This window comes from Pelodiscus sinensis, unplaced genomic scaffold, assembly GCF_049634645.1.
Source record: "Pelodiscus sinensis isolate JC-2024 unplaced genomic scaffold, ASM4963464v1 ctg124, whole genome shotgun sequence".
NCBI classification, from domain to species: Eukaryota; Metazoa; Chordata; order Testudines; family Trionychidae; genus Pelodiscus; species Pelodiscus sinensis.
The window spans coordinates 247,474-275,089 of NW_027466050.1; the positions used below are offsets into that span (position 1 = coordinate 247,474).

At 71.9% G+C, this 27,616-nt stretch overlaps 2 protein-coding genes across 2 annotated transcripts; both read left to right on the plus strand.

Annotated features, from left to right (window-relative positions):
• DDX41 (DEAD-box helicase 41) lies at nucleotides 1–13,270 on the plus strand. The gene is made up of 17 exons (XM_075918728.1): nucleotides 1–153; nucleotides 230–343; nucleotides 2,029–2,188; nucleotides 2,266–2,340; nucleotides 2,660–2,720; nucleotides 4,007–4,143; nucleotides 4,351–4,423; nucleotides 4,537–4,690; nucleotides 4,766–4,902; nucleotides 7,380–7,542; nucleotides 7,947–8,078; nucleotides 8,189–8,260; nucleotides 8,337–8,433; nucleotides 11,596–11,745; nucleotides 11,814–11,885; nucleotides 12,604–12,714; nucleotides 12,808–13,270. The coding sequence occupies exons 1-17, from the start codon at nucleotides 130–132 to the stop codon at nucleotides 12,942–12,944; spliced, it is 1,869 nt and encodes a 622-aa protein (XP_075774843.1). The 5' UTR covers nucleotides 1–129; the 3' UTR covers nucleotides 12,945–13,270.
• DOK3 (docking protein 3) lies at nucleotides 13,226–23,248 on the plus strand. Its single transcript, XM_075918729.1, has 5 exons — nucleotides 13,226–13,359; nucleotides 18,000–18,293; nucleotides 18,539–18,632; nucleotides 21,271–21,443; nucleotides 21,523–23,248. Exons 1-5 carry the CDS (start codon nucleotides 13,303–13,305, stop codon nucleotides 22,309–22,311), a joined length of 1,407 nt encoding a protein of 468 aa, XP_075774844.1. The 5' UTR covers nucleotides 13,226–13,302; the 3' UTR covers nucleotides 22,312–23,248.
• Nucleotides 23,249–27,616: the final 4,368 nt, after the last annotated feature.

A 27,616-nucleotide genomic window follows, 5' to 3' on the forward strand; every position in this document is an offset into this window, starting at 1 on the left:
CCCGTCCGGCGCGTTGCGCCACGTGACGTAGCTGTGCGCGGTTGCTTAGCGACAGAGCCCGCCCCCAGGCCCAGTTCCTGCGCGGCGAGGCGAGGCGAGGCGGGAGCGGGGCGCGCGCGAGGCCGAGCCATGGAGCCCGGGAGCGACCGGAAGGTGCGAGCCCCCCCCGGCCCTCGGGCCCCGCCCCGCCCCCCCGCGCGGCGGCCCCTGACCACGTGTCTTCCCGCAGAGGCAGCGCGAGGCGGAGGCGGAGGCGGAGGCGTCGGGCCCGTCGGGGGACGAGGCGGCGGAGGACGCGGACTACGAGCCCTACGTGCCCGTCAAGCAGCGCAAGCAGCAGATGGTGACGCGGCAGGGAGGGGGCGGGGTCTGCCCGGGGAAGGGGGCGGGGTCTGCCCGGGGAAGGGGGCGGGGTCTGCCCGGGGAAGGGAGGGGCTTGGCTGGATGGGGCGGGGTCTGCCCGGGGAAGGGGGCGGGGTCTGCCCGGGGAAGGGAGGGGCTTGGCTGGATGGGGCGGGGTCTGCCCGGGGAAGGGGGCGGGGTCTGCCCGGGGAAGGGAGGGGCTTGGCTGGATGGGGCGGGGTCTGCCCGGGGAAGGGGGCGGGGTCTGGCCGGTGAAGGGAGGGGCTTGGCTGGAAGGGGTGGGGTCTGCCTGGCAAGGGGGCGAGGTCTGGCCGGCGAAGGGAGGGGCTTGGCTGGATGGGGCGTGGTCTGCCTGGGAACGGGGCGAGGTCTGGCCGGTGAAGGGAGGGGCTTGGCTGGAAGGGGCGGGGTCTGCCTGGCAAGGGGGCGGGGTCTGGCCGGCGAAGGGAGGGGCTTGGCTGGAAGGGCGGGGTCTGCCTGGCGAAGGGAGGGGCTTGGCTGGAAGGGGCGGGGTCTGCCCGGGGAAGGGGGCGAGGTCTGGCCGGCGAAGGGAGGGGCTTGGCTGGAAGGGGCGGGGTCTGCCCGGGGAAGGGGGCGAGGTCTGGCCGGCGAAGGGAGGGGCTTGGCTGGAAGGGGCGGGGTCTGCCTGGCAAGGGGGCGGGGTCTGGCCGGCGAAGGGAGGGGCTTGGCTGGAAGGGGCGGGGTCTGCCTGGGAACGGGGCGAGGTCTGGCCGGTGAAGGGAGGGGCTTGGCTGGAAGGGGCGGGGTCTGCCTGGCAAGGGGGCGGGGTCTGGCCGGCGAAGGGAGGGGCTTGGCTGGAAGGGCGGGGTCTGCCTGGCGAAGGGAGGGGCTTGGCTGGATGGGGCGGGGTCTGCCTGGGAAGGGGGCGGGGTCTGGCCGGTGAAGGGAGGGGCTTGGCTGGAAGGGGTGGGGTCTGCCTGGCAAGGGGGCGAGGTCTGGCCGGCGAAGGGAGGGGCTTGGCTGGATGGGGCGGGGTCTGCCTGGGAACGGGGCGAGGTCTGGCCGGTGAAGGGAGGGGCTTGGCTGGAAGGGGCGGGGTCTGCCTGGCAAGGGGGCGGGGTCTGGCCGGCGAAGGGAGGGGCTTGGCTGGAAGGGGCGGGGTCTGCCTGGCAAGGGGGCGGGGTCTGGCCGGTGAAGGGAGGGGCTTGGCTGGAAGGGGCGGGGTCTGCCTGGGAACGGGGCGAGGTCTGGCCGGTGAAGGGAGGGGCTTGGCTGGAAGGGGCGGGGTCTGCCTGGCAAGGGGGCGGGGTCTGGCCGGCGAAGGGAGGGGCTTGGCTGGAAGGGCGGGGTCTGCCTGGCGAAGGGAGGGGCTTGGCTGGATGGGGCGGGGTCTGTCTGGGAAGGGGGCGGGGTCTGGCCGGTGAAGGGAGGGGCTTGGCTGGAAGGGGTGGGGTCTGCCTGGCAAGGGAGCGGGGTCTGGTGGTCATGGGGAGGGGTCTGCTCTGGAGGTGGAGGGGTTGTGGGTGCCCCTTAGTTGCTGTGGTGCTCTAGCCTCAGCCCTGGTCTGAGTGCTCTGGGCAGGACACAGGGTGATGCCCGTGGGGGCGGGCGGGTAGGTTCAATCCCCTGCCCCAGTTCAGAGTCCCCTGCAGTCCTGGATGGGGCGTGTGGCACTGGGTGCCCCTGACTATTGTGTCTCTGCAGCTGCAGAAGCTGCTGCAGATGCGCAGGAAGGGGGTGCTGGAGGAGGAGCAGAGAGACAGCAGCAGTGAGCACAGGGGCGATGAAGACGATATTCCTTTGGGACCCCAGTCCAACGTCAGCCTCCTGGACCAGCACCAGCACCTCAAAGAGAAGGCGGAAGGTAGGGGGAGGAGGGGCACTTGTGGCCAGGGCCCAATCTGTGGGCAGTGCCTGACTCACCTTTCCATGGCTCCACAGCGCGCAAGGAGTCGGCCAAGGAGAAGCAGCTGAAGGAGGAGGAGAAGATCCTGGAGAGCGTGGCTGAGGGCCGAGGTGGGTCGGGCTGGGGGAGCGGAGTTGGCTGAGGTGACATTCTCTCCCCTTCCCTTCCTGGCGCTGGTGAAGGGACAAGGACAAGGCAGTGGTGCTTGCACTGTCCCCATGCGGAAGCCTGGCCAGCTGGTGCCAAGCCGCCTGGTGCCCACCTCTCCCGGGTGAGAGCCAGAGCCATTCTGTTGGGTGTTGCTGACCCAGTGGGCCCTTTCCTGTCACTCTGTGTGCGCTCCCCCGACAACCCCACTGCCGGTTCCCTTGTCCAAGCCGCATGGGCCTAGCTCCGGGAGCTGTGCCGATCCCGTCTGTTCTTCTGCAGCTCTGATGTCTGTGAAGGAGATGGCGAAGGGCATCACCTACGACGATCCAATTAAAACCAGGTGAGCCCCAGGGCCCTGTCGCGCTAGGCTTTGCCCTTTTGTGACCAGCTTGCAGCTGCTCTTTGCTCCTCAGCATCCTCCCCTGGGGAGCTGTCCCCGGATGCAGTGCGCTGCTCCCGCAGAGCAGCAGGGCTGGGCGCTCCAGGTGGGGAATGGGCAGCAGCCTGGCGAGCGGGGCTACGGCTTCTCCCAGGGTCCAGCAAGGGAACAACAGGAACCCAGCCCGTGGAAATACTGCTCCCTAACTTGTACCGCAGCGGGTGCACTGACCCCGAGCCTGGCTGGGACGGATGGAAATTCCATGGCCACAAAGAAACCAGCCTTTGCCAGGAAATTAGGGTTGATGCTACAGAATGTGGCAGTTGATCCCAGCGTGCCACAGCGCACGGGAGCTCAGCCGCAGCTCCCACACCTGGCCACTCTGCTCTGGGGGCAGTTCAGCTCCTGCTCCCACACCTGGCCACCCTGCTCTGTGCCCAGTTCGGCTCCTCTGCTCCCACACCTGGCCACCCTGCTCTGGGCCCAGTTCGGCTCCTCTGCTCCCACACCTGGCCACCCTGCTCTGGGCCCAGTTCGGCTCCTCTGCTCCCACACCTGGCCACCCTGCTCTGGGCGCCCTTCGGCTCCTCTGCTCCCACACCTGGCCACCCTGCTCTGGGCGCCCTTCGGCTCCTCTGCTCCCACACCTGGCCACCCTGCTCTGGGCGCCCTTCGGCTCCTCTGCTCCCACACCTGGCCACCCTGCTCTGGGCCCAGTTCTGCTCCTCTGCTCCCACACCTGGCCACCCTGCTCTGGGCGCCCTTCGGCTCCTCTGCTCCCACACCTGGCCACCCTGCTCTGGGCCCAGTTCGGCTCCTCTGCTCCCACACCTGGCCACCCTGCTCTGGGCCCAGTTCGGCTCCTCTGCTCCCACACCTGGCCACCCTGCTCTGGGCGCAGTTCGGCTCCTCTGCTCCCACACCTGGCCACCCTGCTCTGGGCGCCCTTCGGCTCCTCTGCTCCCACACCTGGCCACCCTGCTCTGGGCCCAGTTCGGCTCCTGTGCTTTGGAAGTGGGTTGTACATGCAGCTGCTGAGGGACGCAAGCTTAGGGCTGTGTTCTCTCCTCGTGGGTCGCCCCAGCTCTTGCATTTGTGCCATTGGCACCTGAAATCCTGGGCGTCCGGGATCAAGTACACAGCTTGGCCAGTTCGCCTGCTGCCTTCCCATGCGAAGGTGGCAAGTGCAGCTCAGGTCAGCCTGGCATTCCCCACCCTTCCTGAGCTCTCCCTTGCCCCTTTCTCAGCTGGAAGGCCCCACGGTACATCCTGGGCATGTCAGAGGCACGGCACAATCGCGTGCGCAGGAAGTACCACATCCTGGTGGAGGGCGAGGGCATCCCACCGCCCATCAAGAGCTTCAAGGAGATGAAGTTCCCAGCAGGTGATGTGGGGGTGGGGGAGTTGTCTGTGGGGCGCCGGTGGGGGGGGTCACATCGCTGGGCAGTGGGGAAGCGACTCAGCCACGGCAATAGAGCCCTGCGCAGGTATCCACGGATCGCCGGAGCCAGAGCCGCAGCTGTGGGAAGCAGGGCTCTAGCTGCCAGCCACTCGTGCGCTGCTGACACGCCCCGTCACCTTCTGTCCGCAGCTATCCTGAGGGGCCTCAAGAAAAAGGGAATCCAGCAGCCGACTCCCATCCAGATCCAGGGAATCCCCACCATGTGAGTGCTGCCTTCCTCAGCTCCGTGGCCCCTGGCCCCACTGCCGCGTCCTCCACCCCCGCAGCCTGGGCACGGGGCTTCTCGGTGCTCACCCGCTGCCCATGTCTCTGCAGCCTGTCTGGCAGGGACATGATCGGCATCGCGTTCACCGGCTCGGGGAAGACGCTCGTGTTCACGCTGCCCGTCATCATGTTCTGCCTGGAGCAGGAGAAACGGCTGCCCTTCAGCAAGAGAGAGGGGCCCTACGGGCTCATCATCTGCCCCTCTGTGAGTGGCTCGGCTCCCGGTGGGATCTGGGCGGGGGTCGGAGGGGTGCCGGGCTGACGGCCTCCTCCCCTGCAGAGGGAGCTGGCCCGGCAGACCCATGGCATCCTGGAGTACTACTGCCGCCTGCTGCAGGAAGACAGCCTGCCCGTGCTGCGCTGCGCCCTCTGCATCGGGGGCATGTCTGTCAAGGAGCAGATGGAAACCATCAAACAGTAAGCCCCGCCCTTGGGAAGGCCCCGCCTCCCGGCCGCCTTCCCGCCCTTCTTCCTGCCCCGCCTCCTGGCCTTCTTCCTGCCCCGCCTCCTGGCCTTCTTCCCGCCCTGCATCCTGCCCCACCTCCCCGGCCTTCCTGCCCCGCCTCCCGGCCTTCCTGCCGGCCTCCTTCCTGCCCCACCTCCCGGCCTCCTTCCTGCCCCGCCTCCCGGCCTCCTTCCCGCCCTGCATCCCGCCCCGCCTCCCGGCCTTCTTCCCGCCCTGCATCCTGCCCCGCCTCCCCGGCCTTCTTCCCGCCCTGCATCCTGCCCCGCCTCCCCGGCCTTCTTCCCGCCCCACCTCCCCGCCCCACCTCCCCGGCCTTCTTCCCGCCCCGCCTCCCGGCCTTCTTCCCGCCCCGCCTCCCGGCCTTCTTCCCGCCCCACCTCCCCGGCCTTCTTCCCGCCCCGCCTCCCCGGCCTTCTTCCCGCCCCGCCTCCCGGCCTTCTTCCCGCCCCACCTCCCCGGCCTTCTTCCCGCCCTGCATCCTGCCCCGCCTCCCGGCCTTCTTCCCGCCCCACCTCCCCGCCCCACCTCCCCGGCCTTCTTCCTGCCCCGCCTCCCGGCCTTCTTCCTGCCCCGCCTCCCGGCCTTCTTCCCGGCCTCCTTCCTGCCCCACCTCCCGGCCTCCTTCCTGCCCCGCCTCCCGGCCTTCCTGCCCCGCCTCCCGGCCTCCTTCCCGCCCTGCATCCTGCCCCGCTTCCCGGCCTTCTTCCCGCCCTGCATCCTGCCCCGCCTCCTGGCCTTCTTCCCGCCCTGCATCCTGCCCCGCTTCCCGGCCTTCTTCCCGCCCCACCTCCCCGGCCTTCTTCCCGCCCTGCATCCTGCCCCGCCTCCTGGCCTTCTTCCCGCCCCACCTCCCCGGCCTTCTTCCCGCCCCACCTCCCCGGCCTTCTTCCCGCCCCACCTCCCCGGCCTTCTTCCCGCCCTGCATCCTGCCCCGCCTCCTGGCCTTCTTCCCGCCCCACCTCCCCGGCCTTCTTCCCGCCCCGCCTCCCCGGCCTTCTTCCCGGCCTTCTTCCTGCCCCGCCTCCCGGCCTTCTTCCCGCCCTGCATCCTGCCCCGCCTCCCCGGCCTTCTTCCCGCCCCGCCTCCCCGGCCTTCTTCCCGGCCTTCTTCCTGCCCCGCCTCCCGGCCTTCTTCCTGCCCCGCCTCCCGGCCTTCTTCCTGCCCCGCCTCCCGGCCTTCTTCCTGCCCCACCTCCCGGCCTTCTTCCTGCCCTGCCTCCCGGCCTTCTTCCTGCCCTGCATCCTGCCCCGCCTCCCGGCCTTCTTCCCGCCCTGCATCCTGCCCCGCCTCCCGGCCTTCTTCCCGCCCTGCATCCTGCCCCGCCTCCCGGCCTTCTTCCTGCCCCACCTCCCGCCCCACCTTCCCGCCCTGCATCCTGCCCCGCCTCCCGGCCTTCTTCCTGCCCCGCCTCCCGGCCTTCTTCCTGCCCCACCTCCCGGCCTTCTTCCTGCCCTGCCTCCCGGCCTTCTTCCTGCCCTGCATCCTGCCCCGCCTCCCGGCCTTCTTCCCGCCCTGCATCCTGCCCCGCCTCCCGGCCTTCTTCCCGCCCTGCATCCTGCCCCGCCTCCCGGCCTTCTTCCTGCCCCACCTCCCGCCCCACCTTCCCGCCCTGCATCCTGCCCCGCCTCCCGGCCTTCTTCCTGCCCCGCCTCCCGGCCTTCTTCCTGCCCCGCCTCCCGGCCTTCTTCCCGCCCTGCATCCTGCCCTGCCTCCCGGCCTTCTTCCCGCCCCACCTCCCCGGCCTTCTTCCTGCCCCGCATCCTGCCCTGCCTCCCGGCCTTCTTCCTGCCCCACCTCCCCGGCCTTCCTGCCCCGCCTCCCGGCCTTCTTCCCGCCCCACCTCCCCGGCCTTCTTCCTGCCCCGCATCCTGCCCTGCCTCCCGGCCTTCTTCCTGCCCCACCTCCCCGGCCTTCCTGCCCTGCCTCCCGGCCTTCTTCCCGCCCCACCTCCCCGGCCTTCTTCCCTTCCCGCCCCGCCTCCCGGCCTTCTTCCCGCCCCGCCTCCCGGCCTTCTTCCCGCCCCGCTTCCCGCCCTGCATCCCGCCCCACCTCCTGGCCTTCTTCCCGCCCCGCTTCCTGCCCCGCCTCCCGGCTTTCTTCCCGCCCCACCTTCCCGGCCTTCTTCCCGCCCTTCTTGCCCCACCTCCCAGCCCCCTTCTGACCTCGCTCCCAACCCTCGCCCTGCCTCCTGCCCTGTGTAGGGACTCTGGTGCCAGGCCTCTTCCCGCCCCGCCCATGAGCAGCAGCCCATCTCGCTGGGTGCCCCAAGGGCAGGGTTCTGAGACTGCTGAGCGGGCCAGCCTGAGTGTGATGTGCTGTTGTGGGGCCTGCCCACAGCAAGGGGGTCGGGCGTGGGGAGCAGCTCGGGGGCCCCTCACCCCTGCATCCAGAGTGCACAGGACCCTGAGGCTGCCCACCTGCTCTGCAGCGGCGTGCACATGATGGTGGCTACCCCCGGCCGCCTCATGGACCTGCTGCAGAAGAAGATGGTGAGCCTGGACATTTGTCGCTACCTGGCCCTGGACGAGGCCGACAGGATGATCGACATGGGCTTCGAGGGAGACATCCGCACCATCTTCTCCTACTTCAAGGTAGCTAGCGGGCAGGGGAGGCTGGGGGCCGGGCAGGGTTAAATCCTTTAGTCACAGTCCCTGGCCTCGCCCACTCAGGAGCTTGGGGGCGCGGTGCCGGCTCGGCTCTCTACCCCGGGGCCTCGCTGGCTGGCATGGAGCACAGGTCCTGCCTGGCTGGGCTAACGGTTTCCCTGTTGGAGCCCAGTGGCCCCTGCCCTTGGCACCGTGTCTCTGGCCGCCCTGGCGAGCCGAGCCCAGTCTCCTGCCGTGCTGCCCGGCCTGCTGGCGTAAAGCTGGGCTCCAAGGGCCCCTGTGTGGGGACTAGCAGGGCTGCCCAGCCCCGGCTGGCCAGTGCAGAGACCAGCACCCCATTGGTTGTGCTGGCTGATGGACCACACTAACTCCCCCGGGCCTGGGCGCAGGGCCAGAGGCAGACCCTTCTCTTCAGTGCCACCATGCCCAAGAAGATCCAGAACTTTGCCAAAAGCGCCCTGGTGAAGCCCATCACCATCAACGTGGGACGAGCTGGAGCGGCCAGCCTGGACGTCATACAGGTGAGCTGCCAGCAGGGGGCGCTCCCACACGGCCTGCGCTGGCTGCCAGCATCCGCTGTCCAGGGCCCTGAGCTCCGGGGCCCTGAGCCGCGCGCTGTGCTTGTGCCCAGGAAGTGGAGTACGTGAAGGAGGAAGCCAAGATGGTGTACCTGCTGGAGTGCCTGCAGAAGACCCCGCCGCCGGTGAGTCCTGCACACGGGGAGGGGGCAGACAGGCCCTGGGCCCAGAGCAGGTCTCAGTGCTGCCGCCCTGTGGCAGGTGCTGATCTTTGCGGAGAAGAAGGCCGACGTTGACGCCATCCACGAGTACCTGCTGCTGAAGGGCGTGGAAGCGGTGGCCATACATGGAGGCAAAGGTCAGTGAGGGCACAGGCACCGTCCCCACAGAGCAGCAGCCAGTCCCAGCATGCACTGCTTCCGGGGCGCCTCAGAAGGGTTGGCGGCCTGGCCCCACGCACTGGGCCGTGGGCGCAGAAACGACGGGAGGTGGCGGAGCTGGGCCTGCACCGCTTGTCGCCCGGCTCCCTGCGCTGGGCCTTCCCCATGGAACGCCCTGGCGGGCTCCAGAGCCTTGCAGGCCGCAGCCTCAGAGCGAGCTTGGGAGGCCAGTCCCAGCTGGGAATTCTGGGGCTGAGGGGCTCTGCTTGGGTCGTGCCTGACTCCGGCCGGGGGAAGTTCCCTGCCTGCAGGGCCTCCCTCCCTGACCCCCCCCTTGCTTCCCTGGGCCCCCTTCTGCACCCAGCCTCCCTCCCTGACCCCCCCCTTGCTTCCCTGGGCCCCCTTGTGCACCCAGCCTCCCTCCCTGACCCCCCCTTCGCTGCCCTGGGCCCCCTTCTGCACCCAGCCTCCCTCCCTGACCCCCCCCTTCGCTGCCCTGAGCCCCCTTGTGCACCCAGCCTCCCTCCCTACCCCCCCCTCGCTGCCCTGAGCCCCCTTGTGCACCCAGCCTCCCTCCCTACCCCCCCCTCGCTGCCCTGGGACCCCTTCTGCACCCAGCCTCCCTCCCTGACCCCGCCCTTGCTTCCCTGGGACCCCTTCTGCACCCAGCCTCCCTCCCTACCCCCCCCTCGCTGCCCTGAGCCCCCTTCTGCACCCAGCCTCCCTCCCTGACCCCGCCCTCGCTGCCCTGAGCCCCCTTCTGCACCCAGCCTCCCTCCCTACCCCCCCTCGCTGCCCTGAGCCCCCTTCTGCACCCAGCCTCCCTCCCTGACCCCGCCCTCGCTGCCCTGAGCCCCCTTCTGCACCCAGCCTCCCTCCCTGACCCCCCCTTCGCTGCCCTGAGCCCCCTTCTGCACCCAGCCTCCCTCCCTGACCCCCCCTTCGCTGCCCTGAGCCCCCTTGTGCACCCAGCCTCCCTCCCTACCCCCCCCTCGCTGCCCTGAGCCCCCTTGTGCACCCAGCCTCCCTCCCTACCCCCCCTCGCTGCCCTGAGCCCCCTTCTGCACCCAGCCTCCCTCCCTGACCCCGCCCTCGCTGCCCTGAGCCCCCTTCTGCACCCAGCCTCCCTCCCTGACCCCGCCCTCGCTGCCCTGAGCCCCCTTCTGCACCCAGCCTCCCTCCCTGACCCCCCCCTCGCTGCCCTGAGCCCCCTTGTGCACCCAGCCTCCCTCCCTGACCCCCCCCTCGCTGCCCTGAGCCCCCTTGTGCACCCAGCCTCCCTCCCTACCCCCCCTCGCTGCCCTGAGCCCCCTTCTGCACCCAGCCTCCCTCCCTGACCCCGCCCTCGCTGCCCTGAGCCCCCTTCTGCACCCAGCCTCCCTCCCTGACCCCGCCCTCGCTGCCCTGAGCCCCCTTGTGCACCCAGCCTCCCTCCCTACCCCCCCCTCGCTGCCCTGAGCCCCCTTCTGCACCCAGCCTCCCTCCCTGACCCCGCCCTCGCTGCCCTGAGCCCCCTTGTGCACCCAGCCTCCCTCCCTGACCCCCCCCTTGCTTCCCTGGGCCCCCTTCTGCACCCAGCCTCCCTCCCTGACCCCCCCCTTCGCTGCCCTGAGCCCCCTTGTGCACCCAGCCTCCCTCCCTACCCCCCCCTCGCTGCCCTGAGCCCCCTTCTGCACCCAGCCTCCCTCCCTGACCCCGCCCTCGCTGCCCTGAGCCCCCTTCTGCACCCAGCCTCCCTCCCTGACCCCCCCCTCGCTGCCCTGGGCCCCCTTCTGCACCCAGCCTCCCTCCCTGACCCCCCCTTCGCTGCCCTGAGCCCCCTTGTGCACCCAGCCTCCCTCCCTGACCCCCCCTTCGCTGCCCTGAGCCCCCTTGTGCACCCAGCCTCCCTCCCTGACCCCCCCCTCGCTGCCCTGGGCCCCCTTCTGCACCCAGCCTCCCTCCCTGACCCCCCCTTCGCTGCCCTGGGCCCCCTTGTGCACCCAGCCTCCCTCCCTGACCCCCCCTTCGCTGCCCTGGGCCCCCTTCTGCACCCAGCCTCCCTCCCTGACCCCCCCTCGCTGCCCTGGGCCCCCTTCGGCACCCAGCCTCCCTCCCTGGCCCCCCCCCTCGCTGCCCTGGGCCCCCTTCTGCACCCAGCCTCCCTCCCTGACCCCCCCCTCGCTGCCCTGAGCCCCCTTCTGCACCCAGCCTCCCTCCCTGACCCCGCCCTCGCTGCCCTGAGCCCCCTTCTGCACCCAGCCTCCCTCCTAGACACCCCCCCTTCGCTGCCCTGAGCCCCCTTGTGCACCCAGCCTCCCTCCCTGACCCCCCCCCCGCTGCCCTGAGCCCCCTTCTGCACCCAGCCTCCCTCCCTGACCCCGCCCTTGCTGCCCTGAGCCCCTTTCTGCACCCAGCCTCCCTCCTAGACACCCCCCCTCGCTGCCCTGAGCCCCCTTCTGCACCCAGCCTCCCTCCCTGACCCCCCCTTCGCTGCCCTGGGCCCCCTTCGGCACCCAGCCTCCCTCCCTGACCCCCCCCCTCGCTGCCCTGGGCCCCCTTCTGCACCCAGCCTCCCTCCCTGACCCCCCCCCTCGCTGCCCTGAGCCCCCTTCTGCACCCAGCCTCCCTCCTAGACACCCCCCCCTCGCTGCCCTGGGCCCCCTTCGGCACCCAGCCTCCCTCCCTGACCCCCCCTCGCTGCCCTGGGCCCCCTTGTGCACCCAGCCTCCCTCCCAAACCCCCCCATCACTACCCTGCAGCCTTGGCTCTTGGTCGGGCGCCCTGCCCGCTGGGCCCCCGCCGGGAGCGTGTCAGGGAAGCAGGAGGCAGCCAGCAGGTAGACCTGGGCAGGGCAGGGCATGGGAGGGAGGGGGTGGATACCCCTTGCACAGAGCAGGTGGCCCCTGCGTGCATCCGCTGCCATGGCCACAGCGCTACGGGAGCCCCGTGGTGTCCCTGGGGTGCTTGAGGGAATGCCGTGGGGCAGGGTGCAGAGTCCGGACCGGGCAGCTCCCAGGCCTCTGCCGGTGACAAGCGGCCGCCCCATGGGAGGGTCTGGCTAGGGCTTGCCCCTCGCTCTGGCTACGGTGGTGGGGGTGGGGGCGGGCTCCTGGCTGGAGGAGCTGCCCCTCACCAGCCCTCTGTCCTGGGGCCCGCAGACCAGGAGGAGCGGACGAAGGCCATCGAGGCCTTCCGGGAGGGGAAGAAGGACGTCCTGGTTGCTACCGACGTTGCCTCCAAGGGCTTGGATTTCCCGGCCATCCAGCACGTCATCAACTACGACATGCCGGAGGAGATCGAGAACTACGGTAGGGCGGGCCGGGGCCGGGAGGGGGGCGCCTGCTCGTGGCCAGGGCCTGACTCTCTCTCCCCGCAGTTCACAGAATTGGGCGCACGGGCCGCTCGGGGAACACCGGCGTTGCCACCACCTTCATCAACAAGGCCTGTGGTGAGAGGCGCGGGGCGTGGCAGCCGGCTGTGGGAGTGGGCATGGCTGGGTGGGCCTGTGGTGAGAGGCGCGGGGCGTGGCAGCCGGCTGTGGGAGTGGGCATGGCTGGGTGGGCCTGTGGTGAGAGGCGCGGGCGTGGCAGCCGGCTGTGGGAGTGGGCATGGCTGGGTGGGCCTGGGGTGAGAGGCGCGGGGGTGGCAGCCGGCTGTGGGAGTGGGCATGGCCGGGTGGGCCTGTGGTGAGAGGCGCGGGCGTGGCAGCCGGCTGTGGGAGTGGGCATGGCCGGGTGGGCCTGTGGTGAGAGGCGCGGGCGTGGCAGCCGGCTGTGGGAGTGGGCATGGCCGGGTGGGCCTGTGGTGAGAGGCGCGGGCGTGGCAGCCGGCTGTGGGAGTGGGCATGGCCGGGTGGGCCTGTGGTGAGAGGCGCGGGCGTGGCAGCTGGCTGTGGGAGTGGGCATGGCTGGGTGGGCCTGTGGTGAGAGGCGCGGGGGTGGCAGCCGGCTGTGGGAGTGGGCATGGCCGGGTGGGCCTGTGGTGAGAGGCGCGGGCGTGGCAGCTGGCTGTGGGAGTGGGCATGGCTGGGTGGGCCTGTGGAGCGGGGCGGGTGTCGCTGTCCCCAGCGTGGCTGGTTCCGGCCCCTGCAGCCTCGGCTGGGTGGGCATGGCCCTCTGTCCCGCTGTGCCCAGGCCGGCACGGTTCTCAGCTTCCTCTCTGCCCAGATGAGTCCGTGCTCATGGACCTGAAGGCGCTGCTGCTGGAGGCCAAGCAGAAGGTGCCGCCGGTGCTGCAGGTGCTGCACTGCGGGGACGAGACCATGCTGGATATTGGAGGTGAGGGGCTGGGCGGGGCGCTCGGCTCCACCCCCTGCTCTGCCACTGCTGGGCTGCTCCCCTGGCCTGCCTCTGACCCCTCCCTCCTTGCAGGCGAGAGGGGCTGTGCCTTCTGTGGGGGCCTGGGCCACCGCATCACGGAGTGCCCCAAGCTGGAAGCCATGCAGACCAAGCAAGTCAGCAACATCGGCCGCAAGGACTACCTGGCGCACAGCTCCATGGACTTCTAGGCCGGGCGCGTGGCCCGGGCGTCGCTCCCGGGAGAGGAAGCCTCTGCTCTGCTGCAACGGCCCATTGCATCAGCCTGCCAGCACGGGGCCACCCAGCCGCAGCCTCCCGGCCTGGCCCAGGGGCGCCCTGCCCTGTCCCGGGGCCCCGGCCGGGGGGCTGAGGGGTGGTTGTGCTGGCCTAGGCAGTCAGGCGCCCTGGCTGCGGAGGGCTGGGCAGAGGGGCCGCGTCTGGCTGCTGGCCCTGCCCCTGCCGCCCCGCCTGCCGCAAAGGGGAAGTTAGCGAGAAGGGAAGTCTCCTGCGCGCTCGCTCCACCACAGCAGCCAGCGGCTCCTTCCCGGCACCGCGGCCGGCCGGGCCATGGAGACCCCCGTGAAGGCCGGGCCCCTCTATGTCCAGCACTTCAGATTTGGAAAGGTAAAGGGGGCTGCGGGCCCCAGCTCGTGGGGGCTAGGAAAGGGCGAGGGGCTGAGCCGAAGGAGGGGCAGCAGGGGCTGTCACCACCCCAGGACTGACCATGGTGGCACACGGGGATACGTGGGGGGCCTGCCAGCGGGGCCCCAGCTCCAGCCTGTGTTGTGTGACTTGCGCTGAAGTGTTAATAAACAGATTTGGAAGAGCGTGCGGGGCTGGGGACGTGCGCTGGGAGCCCCGCTGTGGCGAGATGCGGGGGGCGTGGCGGGCGCCTGGGCCGTGGGCGCTGCAGGGGAGCGGGAGGTAACAGCCGTGGGGGTTCCTGCGTTCCGGCCGTGCGGAGCCCTGCCTGGCCCGGGGAGAGGGGCAGCGTGCAGCCCTCGCGCTCCACTGAGCTGTCAGAGGTTGGGGTTCCCGTGGGCTACGGGAGAGCCGCTGGCGTCTGCAGGAGGAGCGGGGCTGGGGCTCTCCCGGGAAGGCCCGTCCCATGGAGCAGCTTTGGCACCGTGCGCTTCGGGGCTTCGTCCTGGCCCTCAGCCGCCTCTGCAGCCCGGGGCCTGGCCAGCCAGCGCCTCGCAGGCAGGCTCGGCCCGCGCCCAAGTGCTCGCTGGTGGCCAACACGCAGGCAGGCTCGGCCCGCGCCCAAGTGCTCGCTGCTGGCCAACACGCAGGCAGGCTCGGCCCGCGCCCAAGTGCTCGCTGCTGGCCAACACGCAGGCAGGCTCGGCCCGCGCCCAAGTGCTCGCTGCTGGCCAACACGCAGGCAGGCTCGGCCCGCGCCCAAGTGCTCGCTGGTGGCCAACACGCAGGCAGGCTCGGCCCGCGCCCAAGTGCTCGCTGCTGGCCAACACGCAGGCAGGCTCGGCCCGCGCCCAAGTGCTCGCTGGTGGCCAACACGCAGGCAGGCTCGGCCCGCGCCCAAGTGCTCGCTGCTGGCCAACACGCAGGCAGGCTCGGCCCGCGCCCAAGTGCTCGCTGCTGGCCAACACGCAGGCAGGCTCGGCCCGCGCCCAAGTGCTCGCTGCTGGCCAACACGCAGGCAGGCTCGGCCCGCGCCCAAGTGCTCGCTGGTGGCCAACACGCAGGCAGGCTCGGCCCGCGCCCAAGTGCTCGCTGGTGGCCAACACGCAGGCAGGCTCGGCCCGCGCCCAAGTGCTCCCTGCTGGCCAACACGCAGGCAGGCTCGGCCCGCGCCCAAGTGCTCGCTGGTGGCCAACACGCAGGCAGGCTCGGCCCGCGCCCAAGTGCTCGCTGGTGGCCAACACGCAGGCAGGCTCGGCCCGCGCCCAAGTGCTCGCTGGTGGCCAACACGCAGGCAGGCTCGGCCCGCGCCCAAGTGCTCGCTGCTGGCCAACACGCAGGCAGGCTCGGCCCGCGCCCAAGTGCTCGCTGGTGGCCAACACGCAGGCAGGCTCGGCCCGCGCCCAAGTGCTCGCTGGTGGCCAACACGCAGGCAGGCTCGGCCCGCGCCCAAGTGCTCGCTGCTGGCCAACACGCAGGCAGGCTCGGCCCGCGCCCAAGTGCTCGCTGCTGGCCAACACGCAGGCAGGCTCGGCCCGCGCCCAAGTGCTCGCTGCTGGCCAACACGCAGGCAGGCTCGGCCCGCGCCCAAGTGCTCGCTGCTGGCCAACACGCAGGCAGGCACAGAGGAAAGCGGGGAACCCCGGGGCGCCCCGGCGCGGTTCCCCTGTGTGCCCGAAAGCAGCGCTGCTGCCCTGGGAGCCGCCCCTCGTGTTACCAGCACACGCAGCTCTGCCCGTCGGCCGCACGCTCCTCTGCCCTGCCCCCTCCCGGGCGCTGCCCGTCGGTCGCACGCTCCTCTGCCCTGCCCCCTCCCGGGCGCTGCCCGTCGGTCGCACGCTCCTCTGCCCTGCCCCCTCCCGGGCGCTGCCGGTCGGTCGCACGCTCCTCTGCCCTGCCCCCTCCCGGGCGCTGCCGGTCGGTCGCACGCTCCTCTGCCCTGCCCCCTCCCGGGCGCTGCCCGTCGGTCGCACGCTCCTCTGCCCTGCCCCCTCCCGGGCGCTGCCGGTCGGTCGCACGCTCCTCTGCCCTGCCCCCTCCCGGGCGCTGCCGGTCGGTCGCACGCTCCTCTGCCCTGCCCCCTCCCGGGCGCTGCCCGTCGGTCGCACGCTCCTCTGCCCTGCCCCCTCCCCGGGCGCTGCCCGTCGGTCGCACGCTCCTCTGCCCTGCCCCCTCCCGGGCGCTGCCCGTCGGTCGCACGCTCCTCTGCCCTGCCCCCTCCCGGGCGCTGCCCGTCGGTCGCACGCTCCTCTGCCCTGCCCCCTCCCGGGCGCTGCCCGTCGGTCGCACGCTCCTCTGCCCTGCCCCCTCCCCGGGCGCTGCCCGTCGGTCGCACGCTCCTCTGCCCTGCCCCCTCCCCGGCGCTGCCCGTCGGTCGCACGCTCCTCTGCCCTGCCCCCTCCCAGGCACTTCAGCCAGGTGCTGGCTGACAGACCCTCCCCAGGGAGGATGTGGCTGCTGCTGGCTGCAGGGCCTGGCCCAGGCAGCAGGTGTGGGGCTGCTCTGAGAACAAATGGCTCAAAATGGCTTCATTTGCATCAAGCTAGCGGCTAAAAACAACACCAGAGCCAAGGGCACAGGCCCAGCGCAGGCCGGGGCAGCTAACGGGAGCGGCTGGGACCCGCCCAGGGCTGAGTACAGCGTGCTGCCCCGGGGGCCCTGGACTGGCCGGGGCAGCTAACGGGAGCGGCTGGGACCCGCCCAGGGCTGAGTACAGCGTGCTGCCCCAGGGGCCCTGGACTGGCCGGGGCAGCTAACGGGAGCGGCTGGGACCCGCCCAGGGCTGAGTACAGCGTGCTGCCCCGGGGGCCCTGGACTGGCCGGGGCAGCTAACGGGAGCGGCTGGGACCCGCCCAGGGCTGAGTACAGCGTGCTGCCCCGGGGGCCCTGGACTGGCCGGGGCAGCTAATGGGAGCGGCTGGGACCCGCTGAGGGCTGAGTACAGCGTGCTGCCCCGGGGGCCCTGGACTGGCCGGGGCAGCTAACGGGAGCGGCTGGGACCCGCCCAGGGCTGAGTACAGCGTGCTGCCCCGGGGGCCCTGGACTGGCCGGGGCAGCTAACGGGAGCGGCTGGGACCCGCCCAGGGCTGAGTACAGCGTGCTGCCCCGGGGGCCCTGGACTGGCCGGGGCAGCTAACGGGAGCGGCTGGGACCCGCCCAGGGCTGAGTACAGCGTGCTGCCCCGGGGGCCCTGGACTGGCCGGGGCAGCTAACGGGTGCGGCTGGGACCCGCTGAGGGCTGAGTACAGCGTGCTGCCCCGGGGGCCCTGGACTGGCCGGGGCAGCTAACGGGAGCGGCTGGGCCCCCCCCAGGGCTGAGTACAGCGTGCTGCCCCGGGGGCCCTGGACTGGCCGGGGCAGCTAACGGGTGCGGCAGGGACTCGCTGAGGGCTGAGTACAGCGTGCTGCCCCGGGGGCCCTGGACTGGCCGGGGCAGCTAACGGGTGCGGCTGGGACCCGCCCAGGGCTGAGTACAGCGTGCTGCCCCGGGGGCCCTGGACTGGCCGGGGCAGCTAACGGGAGCGGCTGGGACCCGCCCAGGGCTGAGTACAGCGTGCTGCCCCGGGGGCCCTGGACTGGCCGGGGCAGCTAACGGGAGCGGCTGGGACCCGCCCAGGGCTGAGTACAGCGTGCTGCCCCGGGGGCCCTGGACTGGCCGGGGCAGCTAACGGGTGCGGCAGGGACTCGCTGAGGGCTGAGTACAGCGTGCTGCCCCGGGGGCCCTGGACTGGCCGGGGCAGCTAACGGGAGCGGCTGGGACCCGCCCAGGGCTGAGTACAGCGTGCTGCCCCGGGGGCCCTGGACTGGCCGGGGCAGCTAACGGGTGCGGCAGGGACTCGCTCTCGGGGGCTTGCTGGCTGCGTGGCCGGGGGACTCAACACCTGCCTGGGTGGGGAAAGCCAGCCGAGCAGTGGCGGGGGTTGGGCCCTGGGGTGTAGCTGCCAGCTGCCTAGAAGCTCTATGGAATTGCCTCTCCCCATAGGGCTCCTCCGTGCTCCAGGCACATGCACAAGGAGCTGATGCTCCCAATGCAGAGTAAGATCCAGGCCTCTGCAAGCCCAGGGGCCTAGGAAGGGGTCAGCCGTCAGCCTGGCCAGCAGCCAGCGTGCCCCCCACCCTCCAGGCTTTCTCGCTAGAGCCAAGTGCAGCCGCTCTCCTTAGGGAGGACCAGTCCAGCGCGGCTGCAGGGGTGCTAAGGGCGGCGGTAACGCTGCAAAAGGGCTGAAGAAGACGGAGGAATTGGAGCAAGACCAGAGGCCACCCAGTGACAAAGCTGCTGGAAGGACAAGAACAGTGGCCACTGGGGGGGGAAGAACCAGGGTTCAGGCCTGGCTCTCAGCGCATGAGCCATACCGGTGTGGTGTGGCAGTGAGAGGCTGTCCCCACGCTGGGGGGTGGGCAGGCGCGTCTGGCCAACGGACACCACACGCTGGAGTCAGGCTGTCCGAACAATCCCTGCCAGGGGTCCGGGTGTACTTGGGGTCAGCCCCAGTGCAGAGGCTAGGCTGCACCGTTCCTGCAGGCCTGTCCAGCCCCCATCTGCAGGTCTGTGGGCCCCCTGTCTCCTGGTCCCGGCCTCTGAGCCGGGAGCCACTCTGGCGACTCTCGTCCTGCCCCCCCAGAAGTGCTGGCGGAAGGTGGGGGCCCAGCTCTTCGCCACCAGCCCCTGTGGCATTGCCCGGCTGGAGACGTCCGACGCCCGGGACGACGGCTCCGTGCCGGAGAAGGCCTCTCTGCGGAAGTCTGAGCGCCGGGTCATCCGGCTGGCAGACTGCGTCTCCGTGGGGCTGGCGGACGCCCCCAGCTGCCCGAAGGACACGGCTGCCTTCTGCCTGAACACCGTGGAGAAGAGCTACGTGCTGGCAGCCGAGCGGCGGGACGAGTGGGTGTGCCAGCTCTGCCAGCTGGCCTTCCAGGTAGTGCCCAGCCAGCGCCACCCCGCTCAGCCACAGCCGCACTCCCCTCACATCCCCCGGGCACTGGTGCAGCCCCTCCTGCCCCGGGCAATGGCATGGCCCCGTCACCCGGCCCCTGGAGTGCTGGCAAGGCCCTTGCCCTGGGTGCCTCTGAGCTGGCGGCACCTTACTGCCCACATTTGGGTGCCGGGGGGCGGTACCTGATGTGACGGGCAGCGCAGCTGACGGGGGGACTCTGCTTTCAGTGCACTAAGGAGCCAGCGCCTGGCAGCGCCTGGGAACCCCCTGGGTCCGATCTCCACGTGCAAGAAAACGCCCTCTACTCATCCTGGCAGGACCGTACGTACAGCCGGGGCAAAGCGTGGGTCGGACACGGACCCCAGCAGCAGAGAGGGAGGGGGCTGGGACCAGAGACTTAGGGGTTGGAGGGAGGCTGGGGGGGGGCGGGGCTGCATTGGGTGACCAGATACACCAATTTTATAGAGAAAGTCCTGACAGTTGAGGCTTTGCCTTGTGTGGGCATCGATCTCTCTCCGTACCCCTCCCAAACTTTAACACTCGCTTTCTGGTCACCCTAGGGGCTCAGGGACCAGGAATGGCTGGAGATGGGGCAGGAGGCTGGGGGGATGCAGTGGGGCTGGGCAGTGACCCTGGCAGGACACAGTGGGGCTGGGATGTGACTGGCTGGCAGGATGCTGTGTGGCTTGGTGGTGAGGGAGGAATGCTGTGGGGCCAGGCAGTGACTCGCTGGCAGGATGCAGTGGGGCCAGGCAGTGATGAGCTGGTGGTATGTAGTGGGCCGTGGCAGTCAGGGGAGCACAATGGGGCTGGCAGTGCGGGGGGGGGAATGCAGTGGAACCAGGCAGTGAGTCTAGCAGTGGGGTTGGGCTGTGAGGGGGGATGCAGTAGAGCTGGGCAGTAGGGGGGAATGCAGTGGAGCCGAGAACTGCTGGGGTGCAATGGAGCCGGGCAGTGAAGCTGAGCGGTGAGGAGTATATGCAGTGGATGACTGCAATGGGGGGATGCAGTGGGGCTGGGCAGTGACTGTGGCAGTGGAGCACAACAATGGGGGGTTGCAGTGGAGCCGGGCAGTGAGGGGGGATGTAGTGGAGCCGGGTAGTGAAGCTGAGCGGTGAGGGGGGATGCAGTGGGGCCGGGCAGTGAGGGGGGATGCAGTGGAGCCAGGTAGTGAAGCTGAGCGGTGAGGGGGGATGCAGTGGAGCCGGGCAGTGAGGGGGATGCAGTGGGGCTGGGCACTGAGGCACGGCAGTGGGGCCGGGCAGTGAGGGGGGATGCAGTGGGGCCGGGCAGTGAGCAGACAGTGATGGGAGATGCAGTGGGGCCAGGTAGTGCGGCCAGGCAGTGACTGTGGCAGTGGGGCCGGGCAGTGAGGGGGGATGCAGTGGGGCAGTGGGGCCGGGCAGCGAGCAGACAGTGACGGGGGATGCAGTGGGGCCGGGCAGTGCGGCCAGGCAGTGACTGTGGCAGTGAAGCCGGGCAGTGAGGGGGGGATGCAGTGGGACTGGGCAGTGCGGCCAGGCAGTGACTGTGGCAGTGGAGCCGGGCAGTGGGGCCGGGCACTGAGGGGGGATGCAGTGGGGCCGGGCAGTGCAGCCAGGCAGTGACTGTGGCAGTGGAGCCAGGCAGTGAGGGGGGATGCAGTGGGGCCGGGCAGTGACTGGGGCAGTGGGGCAGTGGGGCCGGGCAGCGAGCAGACAGTGACGGGGGATGCAGTGGGGCCGGGCAGTGCGGCCAGGCAGTGACTGTGGCAGTGGGGCCGGGCAGCGAGGGGGGATGCGGCGGGGCCGGGCAGCGAGGGGGGATGCGGCGGGGCCGGGCAGCGAGGACGGGCAGTGAGGGGGGATGCGGGGGGGCCGGGCAGCGAGGGGGATGCGGCGGGGCCGGGCAGCGAGGGGGGATGCAGCGGGGCAGCGGGGCCAGGCAGTGAGGGGGGATGCAGTGGGGCCGGGCAGCGAGGGGGGATGCAGCGGGGCAGCGGGGCCGGGCAGCGAGGGGGGATGCGGCGGGGCCGGGCAGCGAGGGGGGATGCAGTGGGGCAGCGGGGCTGGGCAGTGAGGGGGGATGCGGCGGGGCCGGGCAGCGAGGGGGGATGCAGTGGGGCAGCGGGGCCGGGCAGTGAGGGGGGATGCGGCGGGGCCGGGCAGCGAGGGGGGATGCAGTGGGGCAGCGGGGCCGGACAGTGAGGGGGGATGCGGCGGGGCCGGGCAGCGAGGGGGATGCAGCGGGGCCGGGCAGCGAGGGGGGATGCGGCGGGGCCGGGCAGCGAGGGGGGATGCAGTGGGGCAGCGGGGCTGGGCAGTGAGGGGGGATGCGGCGGGGCCGGGCAGCGAGGGGGGATGCAGTGGGGCAGCGGGGCCGGGCAGTGAGGGGGGATGCGGCGGGGCCGGGCAGCGAGGGGGGATGCAGTGGGGCAGCGGGGCCGGACAGTGAGGGGGGATGCGGCGGGGCCGGGCAGCGAGGGGGATGCAGCGGGGCCGGGCAGCGAGGGGGGATGCGGCGGGGCTGGGCAGCGAGGGGGATGCAGCGGGGCCGGGCAGCGAGGGGGATGCAGCGGGGCCGGGCAGCGAGGGGGGATGCGGCGGGGCCGGGCAGCGAGGGGGGATGCAGTGGGGCAGCGGGGCTGGGCAGTGAGGGGGGATGCGGCGGGGCCGGGCAGCGAGGGGGGATGCAGTGGGGCAGCGGGGCCGGGCAGTGAGGGGGGATGCGGCGGGGCCGGGCAGCGAGGGGGGATGCAGTGGGGCAGCGGGGCCGGACAGTGAGGGGGGATGCGGCGGGGCCGGGCAGTGAGGGGGATGCAGCGGGGCCGGGCAGCGAGGGGGGATGCAGCGGGGCAGCGGGGCCGGGCAGCGAGGGGGGATGCAGGGGGGCCGGGCAGCGAGGGGGGATGCGGCGGGGCTGGGCAGCGAGGGGGATGCAGCGGGGCCGGGCAGCGACTGGTGTGTTGGTTTTCCCGCAGTGAGCGAGTTCCAGGTGCTGGTGCACAGGACAGACGCCTCCGCCAGGTGCGGCCTGAGCGGACGCTACCTGCTGGCCGCCTTGCCCGAGGGGCTCGTGCTGAAGGCCCCCGAGTCCCGCCAGCTCCTCCTGGCCTGGCCCTACCACTTCCTGCGCAAGTTTGGCCATGACAAGGTACCGAGGCGCCGCCGCCCGCGGAGCCAGGCCCCCCCGCCGGGGCACTGCCCCTAACGCTGCCCTGTGCTCCCCGCAGGCCACGTTCTCCTTCGAGGCCGGCCGCCGCTGCGACTCGGGCGAGGGCGTCTTCACCATGGGCACCGGCCGGGCGCCGGAGCTGTGCAGCCTGGTCTCCGCAGCCATTGCCCGCCAGAGCGGCAGCCGGGCCCAGGCTCCGGAGGCGCCGCGCTCCACGCCGGGCACGGGCCCCCAGCTGCGCAGCGCCCTGAGCCTGGAGGAAGCGCCGCCCCCCTGGGCCCTGGAGAGGCCAGCTCTGCCGGCGGGGCACTGCCCGGAGCGCGGCCAGGCCCTGCCCTGCGCCCTGGAGCCTGGGGGCCACGCAGGGGCCGGAGCTGAGCCCCCCCTTGTCTACGCCTCCATCCGCAGGGGCCTGCAGCCCCCGCTGCTCATGCCCTGGGGCGAAGCCGAGGACGAGCCGCGGGGGGAGGGGGCGTCCTGGGGGGAGCGGCCCCCAGTCTCTGAACACCTCTACGAGAACCTCTGCGCCCTGGAGGGGGAGGGGCCCTCGGGCCTGGACTCCAGGGGGTCCCCGGAAGGGAGCAGCATCGCCTCGGCCCCCATCTATGACAACAGCTGCATGGTGGCCAAGCGCTGGAGCAGCCCCTCCCTGGAGGCCCAGTACAGGCGGCTGCTGGAGCTGGACGGGCAGGGGGGCGGGGAGGAGGAGGGCGAGGGGCAGGCCCTCGTCAGCGCCCTCCCCAAGGGCAGAGCTAGCAGTGGCCTCAAGAAACTCGTCACCCTCCTGAGCCGCGAGGCAGCCCCCAAGGCGCCTGGCACGTCCCCCAGCGGCCTGGACAGGGCCTAGCCCCCGGCCCTCCCCTCCAGCAGTCACTAGTCGCCTGCAGCACCTGTTGGCGCAGGGCCATTCAGCCACGGCCCATTGGGGGCCCCTCCCCTGCCCTTAGCCTCCTTCCCGGGCCTGCAGCCGACGCTTGGCTCTGCAGAGGACGGGCCCAGGCCTCGGCTGCCAGGATCCAGCCCCAGCTGTTGCCTGGGTCCAGGTGGCCCACGAGGGTGTCTGCAGCAATCACACCCCTTGTCCCACCACCTAGATACTGGGCAGCTCAGGGAAACTGAGGCACTCTGGTCCCCCACAACATTCCGAAAAGCTCCCTTAGGGCCCGGGTGAGGCCGGAATAGGGCAGGATGGAGCCCAGCATGTGCTGCGCCAACCCCTGGCAGATTGGATCCCCACCCTGTGGGTCCCATCTCCTGGAGGCTTCACTCTGCCCAGTGCAGCACTGGGCAACTGAACCTGGTGTGCCTGGGCATCCGGCTCCTGCTGCTGGCTCTGAGCTGGCACCTGCCAGCAGCCCCTCCTACATGGGCGGGTGTGCAGAGCCTGCAGCCGGAGCCGGGCCCACCGCAGGCTCTGTGCCCCTGGCTGCTGGAGCCCTGGTGGGGAAGGGGCCTGGCCAGAGGGCGAAGACGCAGCCCCGCAGACAGCGCTGGCTCAGGCCCTGGGCCGTGCTCCCTGGCGGGGATTGGGGAGAAGCAGACTGATCAGTAGCTGTGCATAAAGGGCCCCTCCGCGTCGGGCCCAGCGGCTTTGGCCAGCGGGGGCTGGGACGCGCGTTCCGAGTGGTTCTGACTCGCTCCCTTGTGACCGGCCCCGGGGATCCCGGCGATGTTGCGCACGGAAACGTTTTGCCTGCGGACGGGGGCTGGAAACGGGAAGGGCCGTGTTCCGAGAGATTTGCCTTCGTCTGCTTTTGAAAAAATGAAAATTCCTGTTTGGCAAACTGGTGCTGCCTTTGCGGGTGCTTGCTCAGGCGGGTTCAGCTCAGGCGCGCCGGCAGGAAGCCAGGTTCCCTGCCCCGCACCCCGGCACGAGGCCCTGGCTGCGACCCTGCCGCCCCACGGCCCCTCCTTCCCTGGCGCCAGTGATGCCCGTGGGACTGCGGCTCTACAAGCGCCGGGCTCCCTCGTGCTCCCGGCGTCACCAGGAGTTCGCAGGACCAGGGCTTCAACCCTGCAGGTCTTGCCTCGGGCGTGGCACCGAGTGACCCCCACGACTCGCGTCTGGTGCCTGGGGCAGCCACCACTGACAAGCGCTCGCCCCGAAAGGAGCCTGGAGCCACAGGCCGCGTGAGCCGGCGCGTCGGGCCCCGTCCGCAGCCAGAGGCGACTCCGCCGCCAGTCGAGTGGAAGGTTTCTCGGGTCTCCAACACGGGGCAGCGCAGGCTCCACGTTAACACCGGAGCCGGGGCAGAGCCTTAGTCCTCCTGGGGGGGCTCACAGGCCCCTGAGCCCCCCCGTCCTGCTCCCTTCATGCTTCCCCCAGCCAAGCCTGCCCCAGCTCCCAGACCCTGCCCCCACCTCCCTTCCTTTGTGTGTCTGTGGCGAGGAGCCCCTGGCCGCAGCAAGAGGAGACTCTGCCAGCCAGCAGGACAGGCGGGACGTGGTCACAGGAGTCGGGGCCAGGCAGCCTCAGGCCCTGGACCCCAGCACTCGGCTTAGTCTCCTCCTCATGTCATCCCAGCCCCCTGGCCCTGCCCCCAGCCAGGTGCCCCCCTCCGCCCCCCTCCCTTTGTCTCTCCCTGGGAAGAGCCTTGTTACCTGCTCAGGCCGGGCCTGGGTGCCTGGGCCGATCCCCACGTGGGTGAGTCCGTGGGAACCGCGCAGCAGCACAGCCAGGTGGGGACACGGAGTTCCAGAGCACACCGCCCCCTGCTGCATCACACCATGGCTCAGCCGCAGGGTCCGGCAGCGTGGCCCCTTCGGTCCAGGGCTGGCGCCGAAGAAGGGACCCTCATGGCACCAGTGCTCCCCAAGGCCTCCACCCAGTGCCCCTCCCAGTCCCTGGCGTGGCTCCAAGGCAGCCAAGCCCTCTCGGCCTCCCCAAGGGGCGAGCCATGGGCGATGGGTCCGGTCCTACGCCAGCCGCCTTCGAGAAGGACAGGGGCCTCACCCAGGAACAGGGCCTGTCTCCTGCCAGCCTCCCAGGGAAGCCGGTCACCTTGGGCCCTCCAGTTCCAGCCCCAGTGCGGTCACAGGGAAAACCGCCCATCTGACTCCCGGCACCATGCCCACAGCTGGTCCCGTGGGCGGGCCCTGCTCACGCTCTGCCCGTCCTCGGGATCGGCACCGGGGGTTCTGCCTCGCTGGCGGCACGGGGCCCGCTGCTCCCGGCTCAGCACCGCTCCTTGGGGTCAGGGACTTAGCCCAGCACCAGCCCTTGGAGCGGCACCGCTCTTCAGCCGCCTCCAGCCACCATCTGGACACGGTGTGCAGGCCTGCTCCGGTACTGGCCTTCGCTTGGTATTCGCGGGTCCGCTTGCCCCCCCCGACGGCGACGTGGGTCGGGGTCCCGCTCGCCCCCCCCGACAGCAACATGGGGCTGGGTCCCGCTCGCCCCCCCCGACGGCAACATGGGGCTGGGTCCCGCTCGCCCCCCCCGACGGCAACATGGGGCTGGGTCCCGCTCGCCACCCCCCCCGACGGCAACATGGGGCTGGGTCCCGCTCGCCCCCCCCGACGGCAACATGGGGCTGGGTCCCGCTCGCCCCCCCCGACAGCAACATGGGGCTGGGTCCCGCTCGCCTCCCCCGACAGCAACATGGGGCTGGGTCCCGCTCGCCCCCCCCGACGGCGACGTGGGTCGGGGTCCCGCTCGCCCCCCCCGACGGCGACGTGGGGCTGGGTCCCGCTCGCCCCCCCCGACAGCAACATGGGGCTGGGTCCCGCTCGCCTCCCCCGACAGCAACATGGGGCTGGGTCCCGCTCGCCCCCCCCGACAGCAACATGGGGCTGGGTCCCGCTCGCCCCCCCCGACAGCAACATGGGGCTGGGTCCCGCTCGCCACCCCCCCCGACGGCGACGTGGGTCGGGGTCCCGCTCGCCCCCCCCGACAGCAACATGGGGCTGGGTCCCGCTCGCCCCCCCCGACAGCAACATGGGGCTGGGTCCCGCTCGCCACCCCCCCCGACGGCGACGTGGGTCGGGGTCCCGCTTGCCCCCCCCGACGGCAACATGGGGCTGGGTCCCGCTTGCCCCCCCCGACGGCAACATGGGGCTGGGTCCCGCTCGCCCCCCCCCCCGACGGCAACATGGGGCTGGGTCCCGCTCGCCACCCCCCCCCGACGGCGACGTGGGGCTGGGTCCCGCTCGCCTCCCCCCCCCCGACGGCAACATGGGGCTGGGTCCCGCTCGCCACCCCCCCCCCGACGGCAACATGGGGCTGGGTCCCGCTCGCCACCCCCCCCCCGACGGCAACATGGGGCTGGGTCCCGCTCGCCACCCCCCCCGACGGCGACGTGGGGCTGGGTCCCGCTCGCCACCCCCCCCGACGGCGACGTGGGTCGGGGTCCCGCTCGCCTCCCCCCCCCCGACGGCAACATGGGGCTGGGTCCCGCTCGCCACCCCCCCCCGACGGCAACATGGGGCTGGGTCCCGCTCGCCACCCCCCCCCGACGGCAACATGGGGCTGGGTCCCGCTCGCCACCCCCCCCCGACGGCGACGTGGGGCTGGGTCCCGCTCGCCACCCCCCCCGACGGCGACGTGGGGCTGGGTCCCGCTCGCCTCCCCCCCCCCGACGGCAACATGGGGCTGGGTCCCGCTCGCCACCCCCCCCCGACGGCAACATGGGGCTGGGTCCCGCTCGCCACCCCCCCCCGACGGCAACATGGGGCTGGGTCCCGCTCGCCACCCCCCCCGACGGCGACGTGGGGCTGGGTCCCGCTCGCCTCCCCCGACGGCGACGTGGGGCTGGGTCCCGCTCGCCTCCCCCCGACGGCAACATGGGGCTTGGTCCCGCTCGCCCCCCCCGACGGCAACATGGGGCTGGGTCCCGCTCGCCACCCCCCCCGACGGCGACATGGGGCTGGGTCCCGCTCGCCCCCCCCGACGGCAACATGGGGCTGGGTCCCGCTCGCCACCCCCCCCGACGGCAACATGGGGCTGGGTCCCGCTCGCCCCCCCCGACGGCAACATGGGGCTGGGTCCCGCTCGCCACCCCCCCCGACGGCGACGTGGGTCGGGGTCCCGCTCGCCCCCCCCGACGGCAACATGGGGCTGGGTCCCGCTCGCCCCCCCCCGACGGCGACGTGGGTCGGGGTCCCGCTCGCCTCCCCCGACGGCGACGTGGGGCTGGGTCCCGCTCGCCTCCCCCGACGGCAACATGGGGCTGGGTCCCGCTCGCCCCCCCCGACAGCAACATGGGGCTGGGTCCCGCTCGCCCCCCCCGACGGCAACATGGGGCTGGGTCCCGCTCGCCCCCCCCCCCGACGGCGACGTGGGTCGGGGTCCCGCTCGCCCCCCCCGACGGCGACGTGGGGCTGGGTCCCGCTCGCCACCCCCCCCGACGGCGACGTGGGTCGGGGTCCCGCTCGCCTCCCCCGACGGCAACGTGGGGCTGGATCCCGCTCGCCTCCCCCCCCGACGGCGACGTGGGTCGGGGTCCCGCTCGCCTCCCCCCGACGGCGACGTGGGGCTGGATCCCGCTCGCCCCCCCCCGACGGCAACATGGGGCTGGGTCCCGCTCGCCACCCCCCCCGACGGTGACGTGGGTCGGGGTCCCGCTCGCCTCCCCCGACGGCGACGTGGGTCTGGATCCCGCTCGCCCCCCCCGACGGCGCCGTGGGCCTGGATCCCGCTCGCCCCCCCCGACGGCGCCGTGGGCCTGGGTCCCACTTGCCCCCCCCCCCAGCGACATGGGCCTGGGTCCCGCTCGCTGCCTGTAACGGTGCGTTGGGGTTTTCCCGTCTCCTGCACCCCCATAATGGCATGAAGAGACTCCACCAGCCAGTAGAACAGAGGGTCTGTCTACACTACCCCGCTAGTTCGAACTAGGAGGGTAATGTAGGCATACCGCACTTGCAAATGAAGCCTGGGATTTGAATTTCCTGGGCTTCATTTGCATAAGCCGGCCAGCGCCATTTTTAAATGCCGGCTAGTTCGAACCCCGTGCCGCGCGGCTACACGCAGCACGGGCTAGATAGTGCGGAATGGTTTGCTAGTTCGAACTATGTAGCCCGTGCTGCGTGTAGCCGCGTGGCACGGGGCTCGAACTAGCCGGCATTTAAAAATGGCGCCGGCCGGCTTATGCAAATGAAGCCTGGGAAATTCAAATCCCGGGCTCCATTAGCAAGTGCGGTTGCCTCCATTACCC

Bases quoted from the DNA above. Each gene is read 5' to 3' on its own strand.
- DDX41 (XM_075918728.1), top strand. From the start codon at position 130: ATGGAGCCCGGGAGCGACCGGAAG. The intron at 4,903-7,379 runs GTAAGCCCCGCC...CCTGCTCTGCAG, and splicing joins CAGATGGAAACCATCAAACA to CGGCGTGCACATGATGGTGG. The intron at 8,261-8,336 runs GTGAGTCCTGCA...GCCCTGTGGCAG, and splicing joins TGCAGAAGACCCCGCCGCCG to GTGCTGATCTTTGCGGAGAA.
- DOK3 (XM_075918729.1), top strand. From the start codon at position 13,303: ATGGAGACCCCCGTGAAGGCCGGGCCCCTCTATGTCCAGCACTTCAGA. The intron at 13,360-17,999 runs GTAAAGGGGGCT...CTGCCCCCCCAG, and splicing joins AGCACTTCAGATTTGGAAAG to AAGTGCTGGCGGAAGGTGGG. The intron at 18,633-21,270 runs GTACGTACAGCC...GTTTTCCCGCAG, and splicing joins CTACTCATCCTGGCAGGACC to TGAGCGAGTTCCAGGTGCTG.